At 41.1% G+C, this 13,750-nt stretch overlaps 1 protein-coding gene across 11 annotated transcripts in view; it reads left to right on the top strand.

The window, feature by feature from the left end:
• TCF20 (transcription factor 20) overlaps window positions 1-12,084 on the top strand; it is a 137,404-nt gene extending 125,320 nt beyond the window's left edge. For 9 of the 11 annotated variants that reach the window (XM_040061565.2, XM_040061562.2, XM_040061559.2 and 6 more), the window contains 3 exons: window positions 3,991-4,040; window positions 6,930-7,057; window positions 10,788-12,084. In XM_040061565.2, coding sequence (XP_039917499.1) covers window positions 3,991-4,040; window positions 6,930-7,013 — 134 coding nt within the window. In that variant the 3' untranslated portion in view covers window positions 7,014-7,057; window positions 10,788-12,084. The remainder of the gene's footprint in view (window positions 1-3,990; window positions 4,041-6,929; window positions 7,058-10,787) is intronic. The other 2 variants (XM_040061560.2, XM_040061561.2) reach the window with 2 other exon arrangements.
• The last annotated feature ends 1,666 nt before the right edge of the window (window positions 12,085-13,750 follow it).

The raw sequence follows: 13,750 nt of genomic DNA, 5'->3' as shown, positions 1-13,750 counted from the left end.
GAGACCCAGAGGCATTGCCCAATCAGTGATAAAACAGCATTAGGTAACATCTCAGTGAGGGGGGTGGGCACAGCTGGGCAGGGACAGATGGAAAAGAACATTACAAATATAAACCCAGTTAATGCACCACAACAGTGCATGAATCTGAGGGCAGAGGTTCATTTACAGGAAAGGCTTGATCACCCCCAGACAGAAGTATATTTGGTGGAATTTGTAAAAGGACCTAGCTACTGAAATTTTAACAAGCCTCTTCTGAGGATGTGCGCATGAAAATCCCCATATCACCTTTCAAGGAGTTCTGTTGCTGGTTTTGTGGTAGTTGGCAAGGGCATGCCTTAGATAAAATCCAGGTCCTGCTGAAAAGCAGGATATTGTAGAGCCTTTCAGGGAAAAAATCCTGGGATGTTTAACATGGGCAGAAAAACGTTTTTCCAAGAAAGAGTTTTAAGGAAATTGTTGGGCTGCTTCAGGTGAAGTTTTCAAGCAAAACAAATAGAAGAGCTCTAGCTTGAAGTAGATTCTCAGCATTCAAAACTTGAGCCTGATGGTGTGACAGTAAAAGACCTTTTTTGCAGTTGGTATTATCTGTGAGTGTAATCAAGCTATCTTAATCTACAGACACTCTTCCAATAAATCTATGTAGAAGAAATAAGCAAGCTGTATGGCATAAGACCTGATTTTCATTTATGCCCAAGCAGAAAATGTAGGCTTCCTTGAGAAACAAATCAACATTATTTTCTCTTTGCTCAGCCTGCTGCCTGCCTGTAAACCCTTTACATTTGTTTTGCATTTCTACTGTCTTTCTGTAGTGAAACTGTACAGGGGCTTCTCAGCTTCCTTGAGCTCAGTGGTAGCTCCATTTTGAAGTCAACCATCCTGCTTTCCTGCTTTGAAGGATGGTACCACCTTGCTGTATTTAGGTTCTATCACAGATCTGTTCTGAATCCTCAGAAGTATGTGTTAACATTTACAAGGGCTTTCAGGCTTTTGGAATATGTATGACTGGTTTTGTATCTAAAAGAAATAAAGCCAAACAGAAAACACTTGCTAGAGTGTTTTTTAGGGTATGTTGAGTCATGCACACTTGGTTTGCCTGAATTCCTGGAAGTGACTGTACCTTAGTTAAGATGATATACCCATTCTGTATTCTGAAGCAGTTGCAGTGTGAGCTGAGTAATTTCTGCCTTTGCATCCTTGTGGGTTAGAAGTTAGTACCTGTCAGTTACTGTGCCTCCTGAAAGGCAGTACATTCTTGCGAAAGAGCTGGAGGCTGGAATATGTCAAACGGCTTCAGTTCCTTGCAGCACTGATGGCAGTCCTGGGGTGGGACCTGGGCCCTGGCTTCTGTGCCAATGGTCGGGGTCCAGTCCCACCCCGGTGAGGAACCAGGCTTTGCCCTGCTGTTGCTGATTGAGTGCTGTGCAAGGCATGTGGCTTTGTAAGTCATCAGTTTGTAAATATGGATGCTTTTATATAGCCTGATTCAGGCTTTTAATCTCCTTTCATAGAAGCATGTCTTTCATGTCTTTAGCAATATAGGGTGTACAAAAGCTGAACATTTCTTAACCATTTACATAAAAATCAAGATCACTGGTGCCATGTAAGTAGTTTTTGTATGGAAGCGACTGTGGTTAACACTGTCAGTGTTTGGCTTTTGTCTGTCCAAATTTATGAAGAGCCTCTGATGTCTTAAGATAACTTAGTCCTAGTCCTTAGTCCTAGGGATGTCTCCATGGAAACAGGATCTTTGTTTTCTGTAATTTTATATCCTCTCCCTCCACTTGTTCCTCCCCACCTGGAGTCAGATCCTGATGGTTGCAGCACGCTTGTCCCTACAATATATATCCCAGGTAGTTCCACTTACATAAGATTAATGGCAAAATAAAATGAATTTTCAGAGAACAGAAATTGTATGTCTTCACAAGTATCATTAAAGATGAGAAACAGGCAGAACACAGAGGGTGAGACAAAAGTATGAAGCTTACAGAAGAATAATTGCTTCTATTGAACGTGTTTTAGGTTTTCCCTGACTACTTTATGGAGAAAAATCTATGTTGAAACAAGTCTCAGTTCTTTTCCCTTTCTGCCACAATGAGCTGATCATAGCTCTGTGTCTGCTGACTTAATGACAAATCGTAATCTGTTATATAAAATACTTGGAACTGCTAAGCAAAATCCAGGCCAGCTTTGTAATGATGAACAATTTTCTGCCTTATTTGTATTCAGCTGATTTTCTACAGTGTGCTGATGACATTTTTCATAGTAGTCCTTTAACAGAAACAAAACAAATTGCTATTAATTGGACCTGCTATTAGTATTTGCAACAAAAATGCTGACCTTAGTAAGAAATCGAGCTCCATACACAGATCAGGCATTAGGTACAAGGTTTTTGGCACTTCTTCCTGATCCTTGTACAGTCTTCCTTTCTGATGTACTAGCTAAAGAAGGGCATTCATTGCCAATGTTGGATTTCCAACAAAGAAGAAAACTCCATTCTGTTCTAACATACTGTGTATGTTTTTGACAATTGCTCTGTATATTTTTGATGATTGCTGTATTATGCAGTGATAATTCATGCTGTAGTCTAAATATATGATTCCTGCCCTTATAATGAGAAGACATTTTATTCGTTTCCTGTGATTTGCTAATGCTGTATTTGAAGTTATCTCTGGCAGGATTAAGGCTTTTGTTCCCCTTGCTAAAATCTCTCAAGTAACTTAGCCTCTTGCATGCTGTTTCCCTTTGATTCAGGCCAGGGGCATTCATTTTGAAACATTAAGCATCCTGTAGCAGAGAGATGTTCTGCCAAAGCTTGGGTATCTAGAGAGCTTCTCCCTCAAGCTTTAGTTCCAGTCTCCTGCTGTCTGCTAAACTCTTCCAGCAGGTTGAAACAGCAGGTAGCACTGGTTGTGCTGCATACTTAAGAGCATTTTAAATTAGCACATCCTAGTTACCACTTCTCTGCTTGTAAGCTCTTGGGGTGTGTTGGAGCGGGCAGGAAGTCGTAAGCACCTTGCTCAATTCTCCAGGGCAGTGTTGATCAGTCATGCTGGGGTGGGGATGGATGCTCCTGCTGATGAGGTGACAGCCGTGGTCAGCCTCCGATGCAAGAGGACATTGGAACAGAGGGCTGTCAGGCATTTGGGCAGGTTGAGAGGTGACCCTGCAGTTCAAGGTGCCCAGGGGAGGCAGCTGAGTGCTCTGAGGGGAGTGCTGCTTCTTCGCGTGGCTGAAGTTCCAGGAGTTGCTGACTTGCATCACTTAGAGGCATATTCTGGGAGGGGGGATGCGAGGAGAAGCAATCCGTACTCAGGCAGTGCTGCTAAATAAGTGCTCTTCAAATGGCAGTATTAATTAGTTTGTTCCTAAATAAGCAGTTCCACATAGGTGCCTCACTTTATGTAATAGGTTTAAATAATTAACTAAACCATTTTTTAGATCATAGAAGCTTCACATTTATGATTCATGGAAGCAGATCTAAGAGCAGCATGGGTGACCAGAGTACTAGACAGAGTGTCACAGTGTAAACCTATCACCAGGATCTGGGATTGCATATAAACTGTATACACACATACCTAGAGACACACACCCCTTCTCCCCTTGATGCTGGCAGGGCCTTGGGGTAAGGGTGAAAGGCAGCATTTGTACTATGAAATGTGTTCATCTTCCTTGTGTTAAAGCGAAGAAGGCTGGAATAGTTGAAGGGGTTTGGGATACAGGATTTGTAGACTAGCTGCTGTCATTCTTACTGTGTGAGATCATTGGGAAAACCGGGGTTGCTTGGTAATCCAAGCAGCATTGTCACTTGGCGTGTTCAGTTATTTTGTTTGCTAAAACTTTGGGGGTAGAAGTAATCAACCTGCTAATAACAAAGTATTCCTATAAGAGATCTTTGAATAAAAAAGTGATGCAAGATTAACACATGTGATGTATTATTCAAATTGGTTTTCATTGAAAAAAATAATACATTGCTGTCTTCTCCTCCTTTAGATTGTTTACTAAACGAAGAGAATTTCTCAGTGAGGTGCCCCAAGCACAAGGTAAGAATCCTCTCCTGGATTAGACCTGGGTTTTTTGCTGCCCTCTTCTGGTTTCTAAATTTGGATTAGTAGTTTTGGATAATGTCTGTAGTCAGAGATGCTTTTAGTTCAGTTATTCTGTGATATGTGCTTGTGATTTATTCTGAGGGCAAGCGTCAACTCAAGAAGAATACCAGGATTAAGAAGATAAAAATTTTGTTGCCTCTGCTCAGTGTTTCTTTAGATCCTTGGTGACTCTTCAGAAAGCTCAGCTTCATTTCCTGAATTCTGTGATAGAATCAGTATGTTGCTCGCTATTCCTGTTTGAATTGAGCTGTTATGTTTTCTCCTTGGATTTACTGAGGATGCAAGGAAGAAGAAAAAATACTTCATGAAAAAGTTTCCTGGTTTTTGGAAACATCTTGTTCTAGTTTACCAGTAGTAGTAACTGGACTGAGTCTAACCACTCAGCCTTCAGTGGATCAGTGGAGTTCCGTGTATCTTTGGTTCTTCAGAAGACCCCTATGCTGCTTCTGCCCAGGGTCTGGGCATCCTTAATAATTGTCCTCAGAGCTTACAAACACAGTGGTGCCAAGAGCTGTCTGTATGGAAAGAGGAGACAAGGTATAAAATACATACTCTCTGTAGCCATGAGATACAGCACTGGGAATACCCCTCCCAGCCCCTGAGGATACATCCCTGGGAGGTTGTGGATACCAGCCTTCCAGTTTTAAATGATCAGAAAGTATCCAGAAAAACAACTGTTCTTGTTGCCAGTTGAATACAGCAGGAATTGTGCAAGAGCTTGGATGGCTTGTGCTGAAAAGGAATTGATAATAGAGAAGAACTCTGTTTCTTTCTAGCAGGGATTAGTCTCTTCTAGTTCTGGTCTGCAGATCCCTGCCTAGAATTAGACTGACATCTGGTGGTCTTTTGTTTTCACAGATTATTCTTAATCTGTCTTTTGTAAACATAGAGGAATTATCCTCGCGTTCCTTTCTGGATATTTTATCACAAAATGATAAATATACACACATATTTAAAATGCGCTGGAAGATTCAGTGCACGTTCAGGCTCTTATCCAGAATTGGCCTACTTTTCATTATATAAAAGAAAACAAATTATTCTGCACAACTGTGGAATAACATTGACAATGTACAGCAAGTTTAACATGATGCATTAATGCTACAAGAACCTGCAGATCTTACCAAACAACACGAGGAAGGATGCACTCCCCTTACTCTGTAATGTAACTGCCGAAGTGCCACCCTCTGCTCAATTTTGGATACTTGACTAAAGATAATTGGAGCGTGTCCTGGCTGGATTTAAACCATGACAGAGGGTTGTGTATTTGAAGGCTCTTTTATTTTTGCTGCCTATTGTCTGAAGTATTCCAGGGAAATACGGTATTACATAGATGGCTTGGGTCAATGCTGCTGTATGTGAGCACTTTGCCGTGACGGTGCTCAAACCATAAAAAGAAAGAACCGGTTTAAATTCAGGCAAAGAATCCAGCTTTCCAGAGAAAATTCTGAGAAGGCACATGGATTTCTTAAGTAATCTTGCGGGATGGGAGGGGGACAACTACCAATTGAGTTCATAACAGTACTTCATGAGGCAATAAAATTTTGAATTCTGTTCAGAACTATCCCACTGCAGATCACTTTATTCATTGTGTCACAAACAGAAATTCAACACCAGCAGCCATTCTTTCTTGACTTTTGCTTAGTAAAGACACAAATAATTTGTTTGAAGCCAAGTAGAGTTTTCGTTGCTTTCTTTCTCCGCCTTCACCATGTGTTTCACTAATCATTACCAATTTGTTCCCAATCCTTCTGCAGTGCAGAATATAAGATCCCTGTGCTCCTTCCATTGTAGTAGCTGGAAGGGGGAATTCCAGACAGTGACAATGCAGGAACAGAAAGGCTGAAAACCATTGCCCTAGAATGATTGGAGAACAAATTGCATCTTTTTTTTTGCATGATAGGAATATGAGCAATTGAGAAGAAGAAAGACTTTCAATTAATCTGTTGAAAGCGATGCTTTTAGGTAACACCAGCTTAGCACTATTAGCGAATTAGTAACTGTCTCATAGCTCACTCTGCCATTCTGTTGCAAATCGGTGGAAGAGCTAACTTTATAAATCTTCAGCATTAGGACCCCCAGTACAGGGCCTCTTACCCTTTGGCAGTCTGTGCCTCACACTGGCAAATACACTTCATCACAGTAAGTGGCTCCTGGAGAGCAGAGGTGTTCCTTGCCTCATTAACTGTGTTTGGCGCTTAAGGCATAAGCCAGATAAGACCAGAGGGACTGGTCTGGCCCTTCTGTGTGCTCCCCAGTGAGCTTTTCCATTTTCTTCTGTCAGAATTGATGCTTCAACCATCCATGTCCTGAATGTGCTACTTATGCAAAATACCAGCTTTTATCACAGGGAAAATGCTGTCTGAAATCTATCATCTTTTGAAGAGTTCCTCTCACAGATCCAACTGCCTCTGCATCACAGCAAGTGAGGATGCAGCAGACCTGATGAGGATGCTCAGCCATGGAGAGGCTTGTAAAGGGGGTGGGATACCTCACCTTTTGGTGGCTCAGCCATCTTAGATTGTCTTAAGCCATCTGTTTGGGCAATTTTAAAGTGATGCTTCTCAGCTTGTTCTACCCTTTTCTGTTAAATTCTGTGTTTCTTAAAATTAGCCAGGCTTTCGTATCTCAGACTCTAACTTTTGTGGGATTACGTGCTTTTGTCTTGGGAAAAACTCTATCTGAAAAGTCTATTTCTGGCTCCAATACTGACCTCTCTTTCTCTCCCTCTCTCTCTCACTTTCTTTATGTTCCCTTTCCCTGCCCCGTCTTCTGTTTGTCCCTCATTTTCTTTTTCCTCCTCTGTTTGGATTGCTGGTTCGTCAGCCCCTCCTTCCTTGCTCTCTTCCCTCCTTGCAGAACAAGATGGTGAAAGGCAGCCTCAGCACAGAGCAGTCGGAGCGGGGGTGAGGGGGGAAGTGTACTCCTGGGAATGAATATAAAAGCAAGCACAGGTGAGTGGGAAAGAGCTTCCAGTTCCACCTGCTGCCTTACCTCCAGTGCCTTCCCCATTTCTGTGAGAAATCGAGGTGCTTTTGTGTATATTCAGAAAATTTGTAATTTTTTTTTTCTCTGCTACTATCCTGTTCTTTTTTTTGTATTTCTACAGCAGTTCCTTCTGTTAAACAGTGAAAGGCAACGCTTGTTAGCTGTTATAGCTGCTTGATTACTTTTTCAGCTGAGTGAGTGGCAGAAGTCTCCTTTTGTATCATGTCCATAAGGATCTCAAGGGTTTTTTCTGAGTCTCAGAGTAGTTAATATCTGTATAAAAAAAGTAATCAAATTATCTTAAATTCTATATGTAAGGAATAAATAATATTGATGAGTTCAGGATTATTGTAATCTAGGATTCCCATTTTTCTGGAAATGTAGATAGATCCAGGGGTAAGTAAATAAGTCTTAGCAGGAGTCCACTGTGTTTCTTTTAGCCCAGCTTTTTTCTCTGTTTTGCCAGCAGACATAGGGCATAGAAGGTAGAACTGTATCCAGAAGAGGTGACAATTCCAAACTTTGTAATGTGCCCCAAGTTCCTCACTGCACTTCCTTCCTGTCTCCTCCTTTGTCTAGGCCCAGTGATCATACAGCCAGGTGTGAACTTGATGGAAAATTCACTTTGTTTGAAACAGCTTTTTGCCATGTTACCATCAGAGCTGGGTCATTTTCATAATCTGGTTCACTGTGTGGCTGGGAAAACACACTGGCACGAAGAGGGAGTAGCACTGTGGTGCGACTTAGCACCCAGGGAATGGGATGAGGTTGGGATTTCTTATTTCTTACTCAATTGCAGTTACATTGAAGTTCAAAGGCAGCAGGGTGGATTAACATGAAATAAGTGTTTGGTTTCAAATTAATACTTATTGACTTCCTTTCCATGAAACTGCAGCCCAAGAAAGTCTCTTGCCTTCATTTCACTACTCAGTTGCATTTCTTACTCAAGCTATTTGTGTCTCTGTCTTTTTCTTGCAATCATGCAGAGGAAGTTGCTCTTTGATGTCAGTTCTTGGAACTGCTGATGGTAATCCCCTTCCCTTATTGCCATTCCCTTACTTCCCAGGCACCTCCCCTAACTTAAAATCTTTCATATTTTTCAAGAAAAGTAATCGTGAAGTACTTCTAATGGTGATTTTTGTGACGGATGAGAGATTAATTGTGGGGTTTTGATAGCAGAAGATGGGTAGTGTTCCATATAAACGCGTTTTGTAGACTTGCTGCTGACTTGTTTTAGCTCAGCTGTGTTCTGTGACTTCTCATTTTTAAAACATATCTTCTTGGCTTTAGAGTGTTGTTTTAACAGTTACCATGTAAACGGTATTTGACAGTATTCAGTGTTTGAGTAGCATTCTTCGTCCATGGTAAAGGTCACTGGGATTTCCTCTTTTCCTTAAAGTGTAATAGGCAATGTAATTTATAACATTAAAGCAGGACGAGAGCCCAACAGCTGAGGTGCCTCTTCTGGCTGTTTAATACTGGGGAAGTCTGGTTATTTTTGGGCCATTCCTTTAAGGTACTGGTGAACATTACTGTGTCCCAGAGACCTTTACACAGCTTTGTTCCCTGCTTTATTTCCAGTGCTAGCTCTTTTTTTTATATATCATAGGAATGTCTTAAGACTTGCAGGCTGTGGACTCTCTGCACTGTATTCGCTGTATGCTCTAGATGTCTCTCTAAGGCATAATTTCTTTCCAAATCCACTTCTGCCTCAAGTAGTTCATATCAGAAGGTCCTATTTAGCCACCCCCTTTCAATGTTCAGAATGTCTTAAAAATCAGATTCTCCAATTCCAACCTGTTCTTGCATTCCAAAATCTGTGCAAATCTAAAAGAATTACTGTGGTAATTAGAGAGCTTTAGGGGAACTCCATAGCAGTCTAGGCAGTACTGGAACTGCCCTTTTGCTGGCCTTAGTGTGAGATACAATGGGTACTCAGTTGCGAGATTATTGGGCTGTTTCAGTTCGGGTTCACTCCCAGGCCTAACAAGTTAAGAAAAATCCTGCATGTTGGATAACATCCAGGCAAGTCAGTGTATTCTGTCTTTGTTGCTTCTCTCTCCCTGAGCCAGTTGCCTCTAGAACATTTGGATCAAGTCCAGATCTGGAGAGTGACTGTGAGAGCAAGTCTGGTGCTTTGGATCTTGTCCAGGTACAAGGCAGGACTCTCTGTGTTGAGTCTGTTTCTTTCCCGAGCCAGTACCTAATGCTCTGGACCAATTCCAGGCATGGGCAAGCTGCAGTTGTACAGGAGCCAGAGACAGCAACACAGCCTTGACACTCCTCCAGCAAGGGCTCGCAGTTGTGCAGTAATGAAACCACAAAGGGCAGCTGCCTGAACTCTCTAGGAACCTCCCCCTTTCCTCTTCAGCTGGTGCTCCGCAACGTTGCCCATCTGGTTTTTCTATGTATTTGCCTGACTCTTTACTCGCTCTAAGTGTGGCACCCCTGGATGGGGGATATTTGCAGCCAAGAGTTGGGCTTGCTGGAATACAATCTAATTGGTGTGCTGATGATCAGAGCAGAATTGACTTCTGCATCACACTTAGTTAGGGTTCCTGGCGTTTAATTGCCAGCTATGAACGAACATGGGTGTTACTTTGCTCCCAGACACACCTCTAATTCTGCTTTCCATATGCATCACTTACGGTGCAAGTTTTTTTCCTTTTCCTGAGCTCACTAGCTAGTAGGAAGGGATTTATCTAAGTCATATCAAAGTAAGTAACCTTACTAAATAAATAAATTGCTGTTGGGCTCACTTGTGTTATGGGATAAGGGAAGAAAGGATTACGTTATTTCAAGCTTTGTTTTTTCTCTGTGCAGATTAAGAATGAGAACTATAACTCAGAGAAATTAAATTTTAACTTTGTTTCTCTTTTGAACTAAGCCTCTACCAACTTTGCAAACTCCTGAAGTTCATTCTCTCACCTCACAGAATTTCTGGACAGGGAGAATACATGCCAAGTACTTGGCTGTTTCCACATTTGTCTTGAAAGACATCACAAGCTTAGTCCTTCCACGAACTGTCTCCGTAATATGAAAATCAGATCAAAGAAGCAGCAGAAAGAAATACCACCTGCCCTTCAATTAGTTAAACTGCACACAACTTTACCTTTAGTTGGTGAGATCTGGCCATTTCCCAGGTTTGATTCTTGGACTCCTCTAATTTTGATACTAGTTTCACTATCTGCTACATATTCACTGGAAACCACCATTGGATGGTAGCAGCATGACCCATAGGGAGACATTTGGTTGCAGTCCCTTGTGGCAACCCAGGAGCTGTCACCATGTTGGGACATGCTTGGCCCCTCTGTTTCCCATTCTCACAGTCAGTGTGAAGAGTGGACATGAGGTGAGTGAGCTCCTGCCTGGTTGCTGAAGGTAGAGGTTCTGTAAGAGCCACAACATCATGCCATTGTGGCATGGATAATCCTGTCATCCCAGACCTCCTTCAGAACTGGGCTTGTTTAATTTTTTTTTTTTTTCCTGATTGTTAAACTAAGACTTTTTATCACATGGATTAGCTTTTATGAACTACTTGCCATTGTGTATATCTCTTTTCAGTCCACAAAACTAAAGAGTTCTTGGTGTTGCTGCTGTGGTAGGCTGCTGAGTGGGTTTTTCCAAAGTCTGAGGGGCCTGTTTGCAAATGGAGGGAAGGAACCATTCCAATATTATTTTGACTTTGTTTTTCAGGTTAGGCTGTTGAGATAAAAAGTGGTGGACATTCGTGACTGAATGGAATCTCTCCCACTGTGCAGCCATGCCCCCTCTCAACGTGCCTGCCAATGCCAGCACTTCCTTCATAAATTCTTACATCACACTCAAGACTGATGACATCACAGAATCTGACCGAGGAGTCTGAACCAGCTGTTTCCATGGACACAATCTCCATAGTGACAGTGGGGCGGGGAGGGGGAAAAGGAAACAAGTGGGGGGAATTAAAGAGGGAGGGATAAATATATATATATAAAGATCTATTTTTTAGTCTTGAAAGACTTTGTTTTAAATGAAAGGTGCGCTATATCCATTTTGATGCTTTTAAAATTTTAAAAACCCCATATAAATTAAAAATGAAACCTATAGCTAAAGTAAATATTAAATCCAAAAGTAAAGTAAGGTATGTGGAGCTTAACATTTTGTGGGAAAGAATAGCAAAAGTGAGAGTACTTCAAACAGAACTTGTCTCTGTTCTCTTGCTTTCTTTCTTACAACATCTGATGAAATTCAATTTTGAAAGGCAAATAAAATGCTGATAATTTGTTTGTAGGGTGTGGGAAGAAGGATTGGATGGTTGCAGGTAATTTGGTGTCAGTAGTTGTGTCTGAGGGGTAGGGAGGTTTCCATTTTTGAGAAACACTATTAACAATGTAAGCTTGAGCAACATCTGCAGATTCTTGGGTCGTGAGACTCATGAAGTAAGAGGTGGCTGCTGCTTGCTAAGTCCCATACATCTCGTTGGTGTGGGAACACCTGTACCATGCAGGGGAAGGGAGTATTCTGTCCTGTGTGGCAACAACATGACCTCCAGATCATGCCAAGAAAGCTGCCTTCAGTTTGGAAGGCAGGTGAGCGGAAGACATGGTTTACCTGCCAGACTGGGGAAAGAAAGGAAGTCTGAATGTTGGTGGAGTCAATGTATCTTCAGACTGACTGGGGTAAATCCACTTGGCCCTTTTTTTTTTTATTTTATGTTTTTGCTTTTCCTAAGGAAGGAAGAGGGAATGTCAGTGTAACAGCCTACACTATGTGGTTATTCGGGGTTGTTCTTTTTTTTTCTTTATTTTGTAAATTATGTCATTTTCAAACATTTGGGTTTTAGGAACAACAACTTTTTTTTTTTTTTTTTCTTGTTAAGGCCTTAAGAAAGGAGTTAGTGCATCTTTCAGGGGTCACTCTGCAATGGGAATAAAAATAGCTGTTTCACAAACAGTTTTATATAAAAAAAGCTTAAAAAACCAAAAAAACGAATAAACTTCATTTTAACCTTGTCGCCTTTTGTTTTGTGCAAACTTGATTTGTTTAAAAGGACAGACACAGTACTATCTGCTGCTTTTTGGTTTCTTTGCCTTCATCGGTTCTGCCTTCAGTGATGACCTGAGCTGGCCCAGCAAGGGGAAGACCACAAAGGCTTTGAAAAACTGAAGCTTAGAATTCATTTGATGTTGGAAGTTAACAAGCCCAATGACTGAATGAATTTTCTGTTCATGTGAGTTGGTGGTAATACTCACCAGGTCACTGACTTCTTTCACTCATAGGATAGTAGCATATCCTAGTGATATCAAACAGCGTGGTGTTTACTGGGAAGTCACTATAGATAGGGATCTAACCAGCATGACATGGATTAAAAAATGGGGTTAATATTGTGGGGAGGGAAGAACTATTTTAAAAATTATGTACTGGATGCTTCCTCAGCTACTCACATTTTGGAGTATTCAGCACATAAAAAAAAAATCTATGATAGCTCATATTAAGATATCTATTTTAACTCTATTTTTAAAAGATCGAATTAAAGATTTGGGAGATAATTTGGCAGTTTCTTATTTCTGGAAGTTGCTACTCTCATGCATAAATATTTGGAAAGAAAGGGCAGCCTTCTGCTTACTCCTTTCCCAGTAGCAGCTACTGAAGTTAGTATGTCCTTTACATTAAGAAATAGACCTGTTGTGATAAATGTCACTAATGTGTCATGAATTGGTGCTGAAAATATTTAACTGCTGGTGTAGTCAGAAAAAAAGTCATTTTTAGCATAGTTAATGTGATTGAGTAAATTACTTCTTTTCAACTGAATAAAAATACTGGTTTTTTCATAGTGTCTGTTCTATTCTGCATATTAAAAAAAAAAAGTTCCTGTTATGGCACTGATTTTATGTTGGTGAAGAGTCAACTGTATGTAGCACTGTGACAGCAGAACAGTGTGTACTGGACCTGCTGAATTTGACACTTTCACTTTGGCACTTCAGGGTGGTGTCACAGCAGAGGCAGAAGGTTTTTGGGTAGCTGGGAGGGAGCCTTGGAGGTTTTCCATGTGGGAGCTTGTGGCAAGTATGGAGCTTCAGCATTTCCTCGTGCACCGTGGTTGGAACATAATGGGAGTTGAATAGAGCAAATAAAGAAATGGTACCGCAGTTGACTCCATGGGAAGTATTTCTCAGTGGGAAATGCTTAAAATTCTTTGACTCAGTTGTGGCTTAACCCCCACCAGTGCTGTGGTCAGAAGTGAGGGGTGCTTTCCAGTAAAACAGGATTGTACTTGGTGGTCAAGTCTTTACAGAAACCAGAACTGTCGTGAGTCAAACCACGATTCTAATTCTGAGGAGGAATTTAAACAATGTGTAATGGCTTCCTGGGAGAACTTGGAAATGATCCAGAAGAGTCAAAAAATCTTGTTGGAAATAAAAATTTCTTTTGGCTGAGAAAATACAAAGTACCGAGTGGATTTTGAAAGCGTTTATCTGCTCCATCCTGCAAAAGCAATTAACAGCTTAAAATTGTGGATACCCCAAACTGGAAAGAAAGAAAAGGTTTGGAAGTTTTGGCTGATTCAGAATTTGTGGAGTAGAAATTACCTGCAGCAGAGCCTTAAAACCTTTAATGAGATTGTGTATAAATGACAATGAGAGGCCTGGGACCTGCTTGGGAATCACCTGTTTGGATGA

The sequence above is a fragment of the Hirundo rustica genome, chromosome 4 (assembly GCF_015227805.2).
Source record: "Hirundo rustica isolate bHirRus1 chromosome 4, bHirRus1.pri.v3, whole genome shotgun sequence".
Taxonomy (NCBI): domain Eukaryota; kingdom Metazoa; phylum Chordata; class Aves; order Passeriformes; family Hirundinidae; genus Hirundo; species Hirundo rustica.
The sequence above is the reverse complement of the archived record's forward strand: the minus strand, read 5'-3'. Positions and strand labels throughout refer to the sequence as shown.